This window comes from Phoenix dactylifera, chromosome 1, assembly GCF_051530095.1.
Source record: "Phoenix dactylifera cultivar Ajwa chromosome 1, Ajwa_hap1_PhDact_Kaust_v1.1, whole genome shotgun sequence".
NCBI classification, from domain to species: Eukaryota; Viridiplantae; Streptophyta; class Magnoliopsida; order Arecales; family Arecaceae; genus Phoenix; species Phoenix dactylifera.
In genome coordinates this window covers 35750424-35764287 of record NC_143190.1, presented here as the reverse complement: position 1 = coordinate 35764287, position 13864 = coordinate 35750424, and the positions used below count along the sequence as shown (strand labels likewise).

Sequence of the window (13864 nt, the reverse complement as noted above, 5' to 3'; positions counted from 1 at the left end):
CGATGCTTAAGTCAGAGGGGGGGTTTTCTTGTGGAGAAAAAAGAGAGATTATGTAAAAGATGTCTCGAGGAAGGAGAAGAATAAGCCCCCTTGCCTCGAGATCTCCCCACCTTTTTATAGGAGGGGGTGTAGGGGTCACCTGTGATTGGACGTAACCATGAGAATTGATGAGTTATCGTAGTGATTGGACGTGATCGTGCGAATTAATGAGTTACCGTAAACGGCCCGAGATTTTGGGCTGGCTAGCGATTCATTGAGATCGTGTGTATTTAAACGTTGACAGTCGTTGAGGCGGAGATCATGGGATTTGACCCCGGATGAGGAGGAGGGGGACTTGATTTTCGGTTGAGTAGGAAGACCTGCTTCTCCCTTTGACTGGGTCTTCCTTGGTCTTGAGGTCGATCGAGTTTAACTTAGCCAAGATCAATATTGTGAGCTCTGGGGTCGATGGTGTCAGGATCGGGTGTTCTGAGGTCGGGCGCACCGAGGTCGGGCGCCTTGAGGTCGGGCCCCTGGGGAGTATGCTCGCTGTCTTCATGCTCGTCATCAGGTGCCGACGATTTATCCACATGCTTTGAGCAATCCATTTTTCCCCCAACACTACTCTCCGACTTCCGAGTTCGACCCGTTTGCGAGCTCGGGCGAAGGAAATAGTTATTTTCATGATGCAGGTGGAATCAGACAACTTTAAATTGCTCCGTCGTTTCGAGCGCTTCAGGGACGTCTTTAATGAGAGCACGAGGCGACGGCTTTTTGCTTTTTGAGGCGGTTTCGAGCCGCGGGTTTATGATGAGGCTCCAGTATCCGATGAGACGCCGCTTCGATTTTGCTTTTAAAGCGTCGATCCAAGTTGATACGCTGCTTCAGTTTCTGGATCCGACACGTGGTGCGATCTAGATGGGAGGCGCGATTTGGCTTTGTCGATCTGAACCGTCGGAAGGGTCTATATAAACCCTGACCTGACCCTAAAAGCTCTCATTTGGCCGCCGTAACTCTTGTCTTCTTTCTCTTCCACTTTCTTCTTTTTTTTCTCCGATCGTTGTTTAGCTTTCTTCGGGGGTGTTTCAAGGTGCTCTTTGGGTGATTCCCCTTGGTCCTTCACTTTTGTTCGCTAGCCTTTTCGGTGAGGACCACAGTAGGTTGCTCTTCTCACGTCTGCTCGGAGGGCTGTTAGTCTTTCTTTCCCGTTTCTCCTTTTTTCTTCTTTTTCTTTCTCTTTTTGGTGAGCACGACAATGTCTGGTGGTGTTTCATCTTTCGGTAGGGACCTTTCCCGTAGGGAGGGTGTCGTACCGGAAATGGGCCATGGCCCATATGGAATCGGGTCAAACTTGGCCGAGAAGGAATTGGACCTGATCCGAGCTCAATTTTTTCCTCAAATCACATCATATATTTTCATAAATTCTCAAAAATATATTATTTCTTTCCAATTTAATTATTTCAATATTTTTATATTAAACAAAATGCACGCCTCATAGGTATTATATCAGCTCATAAAAATAAATAACAACATAATTATAAAATAAATCCAATGATAAATCAAATATATGCATAGAGGTGCTCAGATGTAGAGATTCTTACAGGAATTGTAAACTGACACAAACACGGATCCGAATCACAACCTACGAGCTGGGGTGCTGAGTTTCCTGATCAAAACCTCCTGGCACTGCTGACTCCTCCCCTACAACATCAATTACAAATCACAAACTAAATCATTTAATATTAAAATATTCTAAACTATAATTGACATCAGCTATGGGGTCCATCACCAAGTCCTTAAATATCTCAATCCCTCCAGATCTCGGGACAGTCGGGGTGGCCCGACCCCCCACCTTGTACCACCGGCCTATGTCGTCGCCAGCCGTGGCCGCCGCCATGCCGGCGACGATGGCCGGTCTCAGTGATAAGTCCAAAAGAAGGGTGAATGAGAGAGAAGGGTTCTTCCCTTCCCTTCTCCCTTCACGGATGGAAATACATCTCCCATCCTGCACCTCTTGGTCAAAGGTAGAAGCCATGGTGGCTGTGCCTTTACCTTCCCCAACCCGACACACCTCGGCCACCACTGGCTGAACCATCGCCGGCCACCACTTTTGCAGTCGCCGGCGATGGTGGCCGGCCAAGAGAAAGAGAGAAGAAGAGATCTCTTCTTCTTCTTCCTCCTCCCAAGAACCGGATGATTTCCCTCCCCCTCCTCCAAACTCAACAGAAGGACATCATAATGGTGGCTCGGCCTTCACTCGACGGCAGCCACAGTGGCTCTGATCTCACCGTCGTCGCTGGCCGGCGGCCAACCGACGAGAGGAAGAGGAGGAGAGGACGGGATCACGGGGAAGAAGATCTAGGATCCACCATCCCCCATCACCAACCAAACCCAGAAACCCTCACCAAATCCTCCCACAATCCCGATCAATCCCCAATGCCATGGATCCCGGCCAACCCGGCGGCCGGCGGCGGCAAAATCTGGAAGAGAGAGGCCGAAACAGGGGTACCCTGTTTCGGATCCCTCTCCGACGATTTCACCGGCCCAAAACCCCCACCAACATGACCCGAAAAACCAAGCAAAAGGAGCTATGCTTACCTCAGCCCGACGGGGTGCTCCGGCGACCTTTCCGGTGAGAAATCGGTAGAGGAAAACCTTGAGCAAATGCGGATCTACACGTACAGATCCAAAGCCTCTTTGTGCGATTTGTGAGGATCTTCGTTGAAGGGAGAAGGCTTATGGCTTCCACTGCCCCTTCTCCGGCGATCAACCTCCCCCGACGATCGGCCTCCTCCGGCGATCGACCTCCCCTAACGGCGCCGCCCGCCCTGCAACTCCCCTCTTCCACGATCGTGCCTAGGGCACGATCGTAATAGGTGGATGGGCTGGTCTTTTCGGGCTGGCCCGTCAACCCCCTTTTTTTTTTTTTCTGGGTTCTCACAGAAACCCAGCCAAAAATCAGTCCATCATTAGTAACAATTTCTGATGATTTTACCAGCTATATTGCTTGGAACCTTCATGGGTAGCTGAAGGTTGACGTCTATCCGAATTGTATTTGCAATAGGTAGAATCTCTTGCCATAATAGCCAATGGAAGCCAGTGGCTTAAGCAAGCGGTAGGTAACTTTTGCAGCTTGGAGCCCAAGGATCTACCATCACTGTTATTTGACGTTAGATTGCAAAGAGAGATAAGAAGGGGACACAAAACCCCAGAAAAAAAGAGTAGAATGGGACTTCGTCGACTCCTAGCCGTTAGTTTATCGAAGGGCCATGTCATTGCCACCAAGGTAGTAGCCTGGTGGTAAGGGGGCGATAATTCCGCCCAAGTTGCCCGGGTTCGAAACGCGCGGGCGTCGATTAAATTAGGGGACCGGATGCCCCACGCTCGGCTGGCTTGTTGGCGGTTATGCTTTCCTTCCACTTGTACCAAGGTGGCGCTGGGGTGACGTACCCACACGTGAGGCGGTGAACCCAGTGGGGTGAGCCCACGGGTCGGGGAAGGCACGCGAAACCTGCGACCTGTATCGAACATTCCCTAGTGGAAGGGGAGCCCAGTAATGGGGCTGCTACGTGGGTGGGCTGGTCCCTCCCCCTCCCCTCCTATTTTTGACAAAAAAAAAAAAAAAAAAAAAAAAAAAAAAAAAAAAAAGGGCCATGTCATTCTGGCATGTTATTGACCATGTCTTGATTAGCTAAGCCCGGGTGGCTGCTCTTTCCAGCCTCCCTCCTCATCAAAAAGTCTTGATTAGCTAAGCCAGTAACCAGGCCAAGCACGTATAAATCCAAGGACCCTTACAAGCCAATCTAATCACTACTACCACAAAATCAAGAATGGCTTCCGAGTTTCCTTCCTCTGTGTTTCTCCTCACTTTCCTGACTGTACTCTGCTTTCGATTGTGGTCGTCCGAAGCTGAACCCCCGACCAAAGCAAGTAATTCTTTCGCAGCAGCGTCGAATATTGGAATTTGTGATCTAGCTTCACTGCTGTGTTCTTTGGATGTATGCAGCTGTACATCGTGTACATGGGAGAAAAGGAACATGAAGACCCAGACCAAGTCACAGCTTCTCATCATGACCTCCTCATCTCTCTTCTTGGGAGGTATCCTAGTCTTCTCTCCTTCCTTGGTTAACTGCTTAATTTGATACAAGGATCCATACCTTTATTAAGGAAATCTAGCTTCCGTCCCTGGTTTTGGTTTCCATTTTACATCCAAGACCTGTTAACTAAAATTGTATTTAATTTTCAGGCCCTAGTCTGTCTGAAAAGCAATGTTCTCGTGTGTGCGAAATAGGCAATGCGCATGCAACAGGAACAACTGTGTAATAAAAGCACAAGGCTATACAAAAATTTTTACGCATCAGTGACTAAAAATTAAACAAGATGCAGCCCGATCCTAAATATCACATGGCAGTCGACGCAAGAGCGAGAATTAATTTTTCACTTATTATTTTGCCATTAAGCACTACGGTGGTCTTGGTCTTGCAGCAAGGAGGAAGCTCTGGCTTCTATCGTCTACAGCTACAAGCATGGCTTCTCGGGTTTCGCTGCGATGCTCACAGTGCATCAGGCAAAGCTGCTCAGAGGTTCAGCTGTTCTTAAAATCATCGTAAATCTTTTTTTTCCTTACGATCTTCGTTACTAAGATCACTAACTGCACCCTGTTTATGCAGAGTCCCCGGATGTCATCAGCGTGAAGCTTAGTGGCGAGTGCAGACTCCAAACAACTCGTAGCTGGGACTATCTGGGACTGAACTATAAGCAACCTACCGAACTCCTCCACAAAAGCAAACTGGGAGATGGTATAATAATAGGAATCATTGATACAGGTCAGTCCTATTTCATCTCGTCTCGAGCAAGCATTGCTGTTACAATTCGATTGTTGATATTGAATTTTGTTAAGGGATATGGCCGGAATCGAACAGTTTCGATGACAATGGCTATGGGCCGATCCCTTCACGATGGAAGGGGAAGTGCGAAGCAGGAGAGGCATTTGATGTCAATCACTGCAACCGGAAGATCATCGGAGCTCGGTACTACAGTCGCGGTGTCCCCGACAGGTACCTTAAAGAAGAATATGTCTCGCCCCGTGACTACAACGGGCATGGAACGCACACTGCCTCCACGGCGGCTGGCTCGCCGGTGGAGAACGTGAGCTACCACGAGCTCGGCTTTGGGGTGGCCAGAGGCGGTGCCCCTCGGGCACGGCTGGCCGTATACAAGGCAGTGTGGGGGAAAGGCAGCGGCGCTGGTAGCTACGCCACGGTGCTGGCGGCGATGGATGACGCGATTCATGACGGAGTTGACATTCTCTCGCTATCGCTTAAGGTGGAGGATGACTCGTTTGGTTCCTTGCATGCAGTGGCAAATGGGATCACCGTGGTCTATGCCGCCGGGAACCTGGGCCCTATTCCACAGACCCTGTTAAATGAGGCGCCTTGGGTCATTACAGTGGCCGCGAGCACAATTGACCGCTCGTTTCCTACTGACATCACCCTTGGAAACAATCGAACTCTGGTGGTAAGAAAGCAAAAACCAACCTGAAAGAATATTAAGACTATTTCAAACCACCATCATCATTGTTTTAAGTGCAATACCTGCCTGACAATCACTGCACAATATTTAAGTCAACAATCTATTAATTTCTAAGATATACTTGCATTATATATATATAATGGGACGTAGTTGGATGTAAGAATTTCATAGAATTAGCCAACCCTAATACTATAATCAAAAGTTATGCAAGTGTGCTATATAGATATAGAGGAAGGATTAATTGGTCTGTTCAAAGAATTCAGAACTCAGAAGCTCCGCTATGACATCGCATGAAGATATATGGATTTAGAATTAATATGCAAGGGTCTCTTTAGAACTAAAACGTGTTCAAGGGAGAAAATACGAGCATTATCGTTTTATGTGATCTAAGAATTAAGGGCATTTCTTTTCATTTCACTCTAATATTCTAAAAGGAAAAAGACCATGTGAGCATGGAAACTATTGTGCAAAGGGTAATACATGCTTCCTTACAGGGTCAGTCCATGTTTTACACAACTAAGAAGGACAATGGCTTCAGAGAACTAGAATATGGTTACAGGTACCAAGAATTTCTTTTTGTTTGTACATAAATAGTTTAGAAAGTGAGCATTGTGAGATTCCCTCAAAAAACCAAGCATTGTGTAATCCCTTGCAGCTGCACGAAGGAAACATTGAATGGTACCAACATAGTCGGGAAGGTTGTCCTATGTGTCGCAGTCTCTCCCTCACCCATAACTCTATTTCCTATCGTATTGTCTAATGTGTTGCAAGCAGGAGGAAAGGGCCTTATTTTTTCTCAACATACGACCAATGGTCTTGTAGTAGTTGAAGGATGCAGAGGCATCCCTTGCATTCTTGTGGACTTGAACATTGCAAATGAAATCGCCGGCTATATTCTTAGAACAAGGTGATTTTTCTCCTTTTGTTCTTCATATACATCTCATATGCATGATTAGCCTTTTTGTTATAACATCTAGTTTGCACAGCTCACCTGTGGTGCAGGTGAGCAACACGCAAAATGTTGTGGGTAAAAAAGTGTTATCGCCAAAGGTTGCTGCGTTCTCTTCAAGGGGGCCAAGCATACTATTTCCTGGAGTGCTCAAGGTAATACATACATTTTAATCAACAGAAAGGTCATAAACAAAACATTATCTTTGTTTTTTAAGAGACACCTCATCCTAGTAATTGATCCAATTCTTGTAATTTATAAAAATATTTGATTGAGACACCATTGTAACTTGGGATCTGGATAATCAACTGGATCTCAAAATTTTAAACTCTCCTTTCTTGTGATTCTTAAAAACATTTACTAATCTTCTTTTTTGGTGGAAAACTATGAGTTCCTTCTCATTGTCAAAGGACAAGAACTCATGGTTTACTATTGAACAGCCTGATATTGCAGCTCCGGGTGCTAGCATCTTGGCAGCAGTTCGAGACTCCTACATATTTGGTTCTGGAACATCAATGGCGTGTCCACATGTGTCAGGAGCAGCAGCTTTGCTTAAATCTCTACATCCTAATTGGTCTTCTGCTGCCATAAAATCAGCACTTGTCACCACTGGTGCGTCATTTATTTTACATTCATATCTTTCACCAATCAGTTTTCTTTTCTTTTGTCTTCCAACTCTCATCACTTGCCTACGTTCGGTCTTCTGTGAAGCATCTACTATGGATGGATATGGATTGCCCGTACTAGCAGAAGGAGCGCCAAGGAAGATTGCAGATCCATTTGACTATGGCGGAGGCCAAATTAACCCGAATCGAGCAGCAAATCCTGGCCTTATTTATGACATCAATCCAAAGGAATATTATAAGTTCTTCAATTGCACTTATCAATTGTTTGAGATTTGCGACAAAGGATTGCAACCTGTATATTACCTAAATCTCCCCTCCATTTCCATTCATGATCTCAAAAGTTCTGTGACAGTTTGGAGAACAGTAACCAATGTGGGTGAGATTGATGCAGTCTATAAGGCAGAAGTCCAAGCTCCGACAAATGTTAAGATGGAAGTCGAGCCTTCTGTTCTTATATTTAATGCTACCAAAAGGATACATACCTTCGAAGTGACCTTCTTGCCAATTCACGAGGTACAGGGGGTCTTTTCGTTCGGAAGCTTGACATGGAATGATGGTGGAGTTCACTTGGTGAGAATTCCAATTGCAGTTCGCGTGGTGATTCTGGACTTCTATGCAGATACTGAATGAAAGTTTCCTTAATAGTATTGATTGTTGGCCTAGGAAATTAATGCTGTAAGTAGAAATAAATATGGTTGCGATGTGGTCATGTATGCAAGATATATGATGTTGAGTTGTATGCCAAGATCAAAGAGGTGAGAGGTGACATGTAATGATTGTTAATTCCGCACATGTATATGACATCAGTTGTATGTAATGTATGTGCAATGAGAACTATGTTTATTTGATTTTGGTGGCTGGATTTGATGATTTCTTCTTCTTCTTCTTCATCTTCTTTATGATCTTAGTCTGTTTGGTAATTTTTGCATTAATTTAAGCTTAAAACCAACTCCAAAAATTTATGGTTCACTGCAGATGAATCTTCTTCTTTTTATTTTTGAAAGAAATGGATGAATTTTCAATGCATGATCCTTTCACTATCGTGGGGTCTAGGGAAGGTCAATTATATACAGCCTTACCTCTGTGTGTGTAGAGAGGCTATTGTTATGTTTCGAACTTGTAACATCTAAGCGCAAGTTGCACTTTGTTATTATTATTATCTTGCTTTTGAAAGTGCAGCTGGATTGAAGATTAATTTTCATAAAGATCAACCTTGTACATAAACTTAAATGAAAGAGAAGCATCCAACATTGTCTCTATATTATAATGAATTCCAAAAAAGGTAAACTTCGTTTCACCTATCATGGTTTGCCTTTTAAGTAATAAGGAAATCCCCAAATAGTACTGGATGCCTTTGCTAGAGAAAATTAGCTCAAGACTGGCCTCTTGGAAAGAGAAGCTCCTCCCTATAGGGGGGAGAATTACCTTGATTAATACAGTGTTATCTGCTATACCTTCCTACTTCATGTTCTATCTTCAAATTGCCAAAATAGGTCAGTAACAGAATTGATCAAATAAGATATGCTTTTCTTGAAAGGAGACGGAATGTATCAATGGATTTCACTGCCTAGTGAAGTGGAAGAGTTCTTGCTGCACTAAAGAAGAAGGGGATCTTGGCCTAAAGAATATCAGAAACAAGAACCTCGCTCTTCTTGCAAAATAGGCTTGGAACTTGATCGAGGGGCCAAGGGAACCATGGAAGGGCCAGTTCAATAGTACATGCTACACTAGAAGAAAATTTAGAATACATGTGTGGAGCTCATGGGAAAATTCTTGGCTTAAAGAATATCAGAAACATGAACCTTGCTCTTCTTGCAAAATAGGCTTGGAACTTGATCAAAGGGCCAAGGGCACCATGGATGGGCCAGATCAATAGTACTTGCCACACCAAAAGAAATTTAGGATACATGTGAGAAGATTAAGGGAAAATTTCTTGTCTTAAAGAATATCAGACAAACGAACCTCGCTCTTTTTGCAAAATAGGTTTGAAACTTGATCAAGGGGCCAAGGGCACCATATATAGATGGGCTAGATCAACAGTACCTACTGCTCTAGAAGAAAATTTAGAATATATGTGAGAAGATCAAGGCAAGATTTCGTTCCCCTTTCAAGATATTGGTAAGGAGCTTGAAGCCTTTTCGAATTGTACCTCTTTCAAGTTTAGTAATGGGGACATCATCAGGTTTGGGAGGATTCCTGCATAGGCTCCGTCCCGCTGTCTATTCTCTCAGAGGAACTATGCCACGAAGCTGTCAAAACAAAAGTAATGGAGTTGGAAAACCCTGAGATGGAAAATCAGACTGCTACGCCCCCTTTCCCTCCATGAGACCAAATAGCTTGAAACTTTGTAGGATCTCCTCTGGGTTGTTAGCCCTTCTAGAATTGTAGATATGCTAGCTTAGAAGTTTACTAAAGTGGTATCTACATGGGGGGCTCTTGTTACAGATTCATCAATTATGACAGTATTCTCTATCCTTACTACAGAGTTACTTGGAAGTAAGGCTGCAAATGGGTCGGGTTGACCCGTGATCCGACCCAGCCTGATCCGTTTAGACCCGATCCAATCCGATTTAAAGAACCTGTGGGGCCGGGCCGGATTCTAAAATTGGACCCATTCGATCTTCCAAGTCGAATATGGGTTTATTAAATTTTGATCTGCCCATCCCAACACATTTGATTTTTAAGACAATTTTAGATTTTCTACCCTATGACCCAACTCGAACCTGATACACCGTTAGGGCCCGTACGGGTGCATAAGGGTCTCTAACTCTATATTCCTCTAATCTTTTCTTTTATTTGAGGATGAGAGAAATGGAAGAAAAATGACATAAATTTTACATTAAGTCATAGGTTGGTTATATTAAATGGGAATATTATTTTCCTAAGAAGGAAGTTCAAACTAATGAGGCAAAATAGAGTATAACTTTGCTATATAAAAGAAGATGGGTACATGATGAGTCTTTTATAGCTGTTGAACTTTACTATATGTCATTATCAAAACTATATTCCTCATCTTGGCCCATATATGCTTTTCGAGTAGTATGTTTAGAAAAAATAGTAGTAGATGCATTCTAACAAATTCATGGGATATCATTGTCGAGTAAAAGGATTAGCATATATGCAATTCTTTTCTACTCAAAAAAAAGTATTGCATATATGAACAAAATTTTTTGCTTGTAGCTAGCAAGGTTGAGCTTATCATTATTAGGTTAGTTTGTAATGGCATCAATCCTTCATACTCAAGCACTTTCACTTGTATAGTCTTGTATAGCCTATTTTCTGTAGTTTTCATTCATTGCAAAAGAAACCAAGTATAGGAAATGACAAGTATAGGGATCTATCCTGGACCCGATCCAGACCTGGCCCAGACCTGATTAAGACTCATTTTTTTGGGTTGGGACTGGATTATACATGGACCCGACAAGACTCGAATGACCCATTGGGTTATAAATTTTAGCCATTGACCCGACCTGACCCAGTCTTCTATTGAGTTGAGTCTGAGTCTAACATTGGGACTGGAACAAGGAACCAGATTAGGTCGGGGTCACTCCATGATCCGATTCGACCCAACTCATTTGCACCCCCTACTTGGAAGGCTGTTGTGTGGGAAAAAATTAAGGTATTCCTTTGCTTGGAAAATAGTTTGCATATACGAGAGGTACTTGCAAAGAAGGTTGGAGGAAAGAGTAGAAACAACAAATCATATATTCATTAAATGCCCCTTTATAAGAAATATATGGTCATCAATAATGACTTGTCTCACCTTGAAAGGTTGAGCTTCAAACTTACATATCTTTGGACTTGGTGGAGATGCCGAATGATCCGATCGACAATGGGACCAACACCTCATGGCACTTTTTTTTTGGCAAATTTGGCATGAAAGGAACATGCGAATTTTTCTTAGAGAGAAGGGCTCAACCAACATTGTCCTTCAAAAGACTACATAATAACCGCACAGAGAAATAGCTTCGCAGGAAGACTCAAATGGCAAACAAGGAGCAGAAGAGAGACGGAGCGACGGAGATGGAGGAGCAGTGGGAGAACCGTACGACATAGACGGAGGCGGATGGAAGGAATGGCATTCAGCAAAACTAGATAACGGCCGAGAAGTCATTGTGGTCGTTGATGGCCCAGGCGCCCCCACGGCGACCCCAATGGACCTCGTCTGAGATCCCCCAAGCGGAACTCCGGCAAAATTAGAGCGTCTTCACGAAGGTTCTGGAGATACCACTGGAGAGGATCAACAAGGCACAGAGAACCTGGTCAGCAACGACTCTGCTAGCCCGAAGCCTTGGTCGCTATGTCCCAATCGATCAGATTATGAAGGAGATCCGGATTAGGGCTCGAATCGGCTACGAGGTCAAAGGACTCCCAATGGCGGCCAGGCATTTGGCCATTTGCTTCAAGAAGGTGGAGGATAGGGATGCGGTGCTTCGGAGCGGTCCATGGCTGGTAGCGGGACAACTACTGGCCATGGAGAGGTGGCGCCCCAATTTTGTGGCCGACGTTCAAGAGATCACTAAGGTTGCAGCATGGGTACGAATGTTGGCACTGCCACTCGAATTCTGTTATAGGGAGTCTATTCTCAACATCGCTGGTGCGGCTGGACGCCCGCTGGCATTGGATGCAATGACGGACTGCAGGCGGCGTCTAGGGTTTGCGAGGGTGAAAATAGAAATCGATGCCCTAAAGCCCTTGAGGCCGGGAATCTACCTTCAAGGTGAATCGGGGAGAATTTGGCAGTGATTCACCTATGAAAACCTTCCGGGGGTCTGCTACCAGTGCGGTTGTCTCGGCCACGGTAGGAACATATGCAGTCCCTTGCCTCCAGCGGCCGGGGGGGGGGGACTAGATGCAAGATGGAAAGATGAAAGCGACCCCAACAAATCCGGATGAGCATTGCTTAGACCAGAGCAACCGACTGGCCTATGGACCATGGTTGGTCGTCAGTCAGAATCGCAAACCGAAGTAGGCCAGATCGAAGATGGGGAAGAAGACGGCCACCGGGTTGGGACAGGAGTCAACCTGTGGCCCACTCACCATCAACCAAGGTCCCCAAGCTTCACGATCTAGGGCGAGGGTGATCGAGCGGCCGATGGGGGCTGATGGGCAGAGGATCGAGCCAATGCCGGACTGGGGGAAAGTGCCGGTGATGGATGAGCTCGGTGACGACTCGGCCCCTTCTGTTGAGGTTAGCTTATTTGACTCACTATTTAACTCTGGGTTGGAGCTGAGTCATCTCGATCAGAAGGGCCTGGGGCCTATGCGGGCTCAATCAGGCTGCATGCTGGGAGCCCAGGGGAGCATGGACCAACAACAGGTATCCACCGACCTCGGCCCGTCCAAACGGGCCCAAAGCCTAGTGAACCCGGCCCACCCATTGATCCACTGTGAACCCAGCCCACCAAAAAAAGGCCCAAAGCCCACTGAAGAGAACCGGGTTAGCGGACCAGAGTATAGCGGGTGGGCGAGGAGCTGGATCCGCACCCAGAACCCGGTGAGCTGAGAACGACAGAGCCCAAGTGGGCAACAGGACACAGACTTCATCAGACTCCACCGAGCTCCCCCCCCCCCCCGTCCCGACGGCCACCCCAATGTCGACGACGGAGGAACGGCCGGCGACGGAGGAACGGCCGACGACGGAGGAACGTCCGATGGATGAACTGACAGGAGGAAGTAGGGCTCGGAGCCTGCTACCATGTCTCGCCTAGAGAGCTATACCGGGGGTAGTCTCTAGGAAAACCCACGAGAAGACTCTCTCTCTCAGGCTGCATCCATGTCTGGTGCTTTGGTTCCCAGTGGTCAGCAGGGGACTGAGACGACAACTGAAGAAAGGCGTGGAAAGGGCCGGAGTGATAAAGGGGCTAGAACCGTGAAACGGCAACCTGGTGACCAAACGAGGAAAGGTAGGCGGTAGACACAAAGGTTGGCAGAGGAGAAGAAGGTGACAAGCATGAATGTTTCTCTCAATGTGAAGGAGTAGAGGGAGGAAGGCAACGGTGAACCATCCAAAGGGGATGAACAAAGGCATATTGTGGCCAAATTGAAAAAGGCTATCCTCAGTTGGAAAGGCTCTTCAAAAAGGCAGTGTCCAAGTCAGGGAAAGGTAGAATTTCCCCCCCAAATCATGTGTTATGAAGATACTTTTATGGAATTGCCGGGGTGCGGGTAAACCGTCTTTTTCCTCGGCTTTTAGGAGGCTAGTGCACATGCATGAGCCAACTATTTGTGTACTTCTTGAGACCCGACTTTCCGGTAGAGGCTTGCAGCAAGCTAGAAAAAGGCTACCCAGATCGTGGGGTTTTCATGCTGTTGAATCTCGGGGATTATCAGGTGGCATTATTGTAACATGGCAAATGAATAGCTGCAAGATTGATGTTTTCAATGTTTGCAACCAGAACATTGTGTTGGTTATATATGAGGAGAATAGGCAGCCCTGGGTGTTCTCGGCAGTGTATGTCAATACGGATTTCCGTGAGAGAAGAATACTGTGGGAGAAGGTGAGCTGTTTGATTCATCAGGGGGACCCAACACTGGTGGCCGGCGATTTTAACTGCATTGATAGTCCTCTGGAAAAGAGAGGGGCAAGCCATTTATTAACAAATTGGAGGTTAAGAAATTTCAGGAGTTCATCAGTGGTAACGGATTAGTAGATTTGGGCTTCACTGGACCAAGATACACATGGTGCAACAACATGCTGGGTTGTGCTAGGATATGGGAGTGGATTGATCGGGTATTCGCCACATCCGGGTGGATTTAGTGCTAGCCAGATTTTAGG

The 13864-nt window shown here is 45.8% G+C and overlaps 1 protein-coding gene across 2 annotated transcripts; it reads left to right on the top strand.

The window, feature by feature from the left end:
- The first annotated feature begins 3635 nt into the window (after positions 1 to 3635).
- Positions 3636 to 7961, top strand: LOC103717638 (subtilisin-like protease SBT3.9). Of its 2 annotated transcripts, none has more exons than XM_017845306.5 (10): positions 3636 to 3905; positions 3986 to 4077; positions 4465 to 4562; positions 4650 to 4805; positions 4880 to 5496; positions 6006 to 6070; positions 6167 to 6418; positions 6498 to 6615; positions 6901 to 7072; positions 7172 to 7961. In XM_017845306.5, exons 1-10 carry the CDS (start codon positions 3810 to 3812, stop codon positions 7714 to 7716), a joined length of 2211 nt encoding a protein of 736 aa, XP_017700795.4. In that variant the 5' UTR covers positions 3636 to 3809; the 3' UTR covers positions 7717 to 7961. The 2 variants fall into 2 exon arrangements, with proteins under 2 accessions (XP_017700795.4, XP_088579144.2); XM_088723018.2 differs by having other exon boundaries at positions 3860 to 3905; positions 4226 to 4562.
- Positions 7962 to 13864: the final 5903 nt, after the last annotated feature.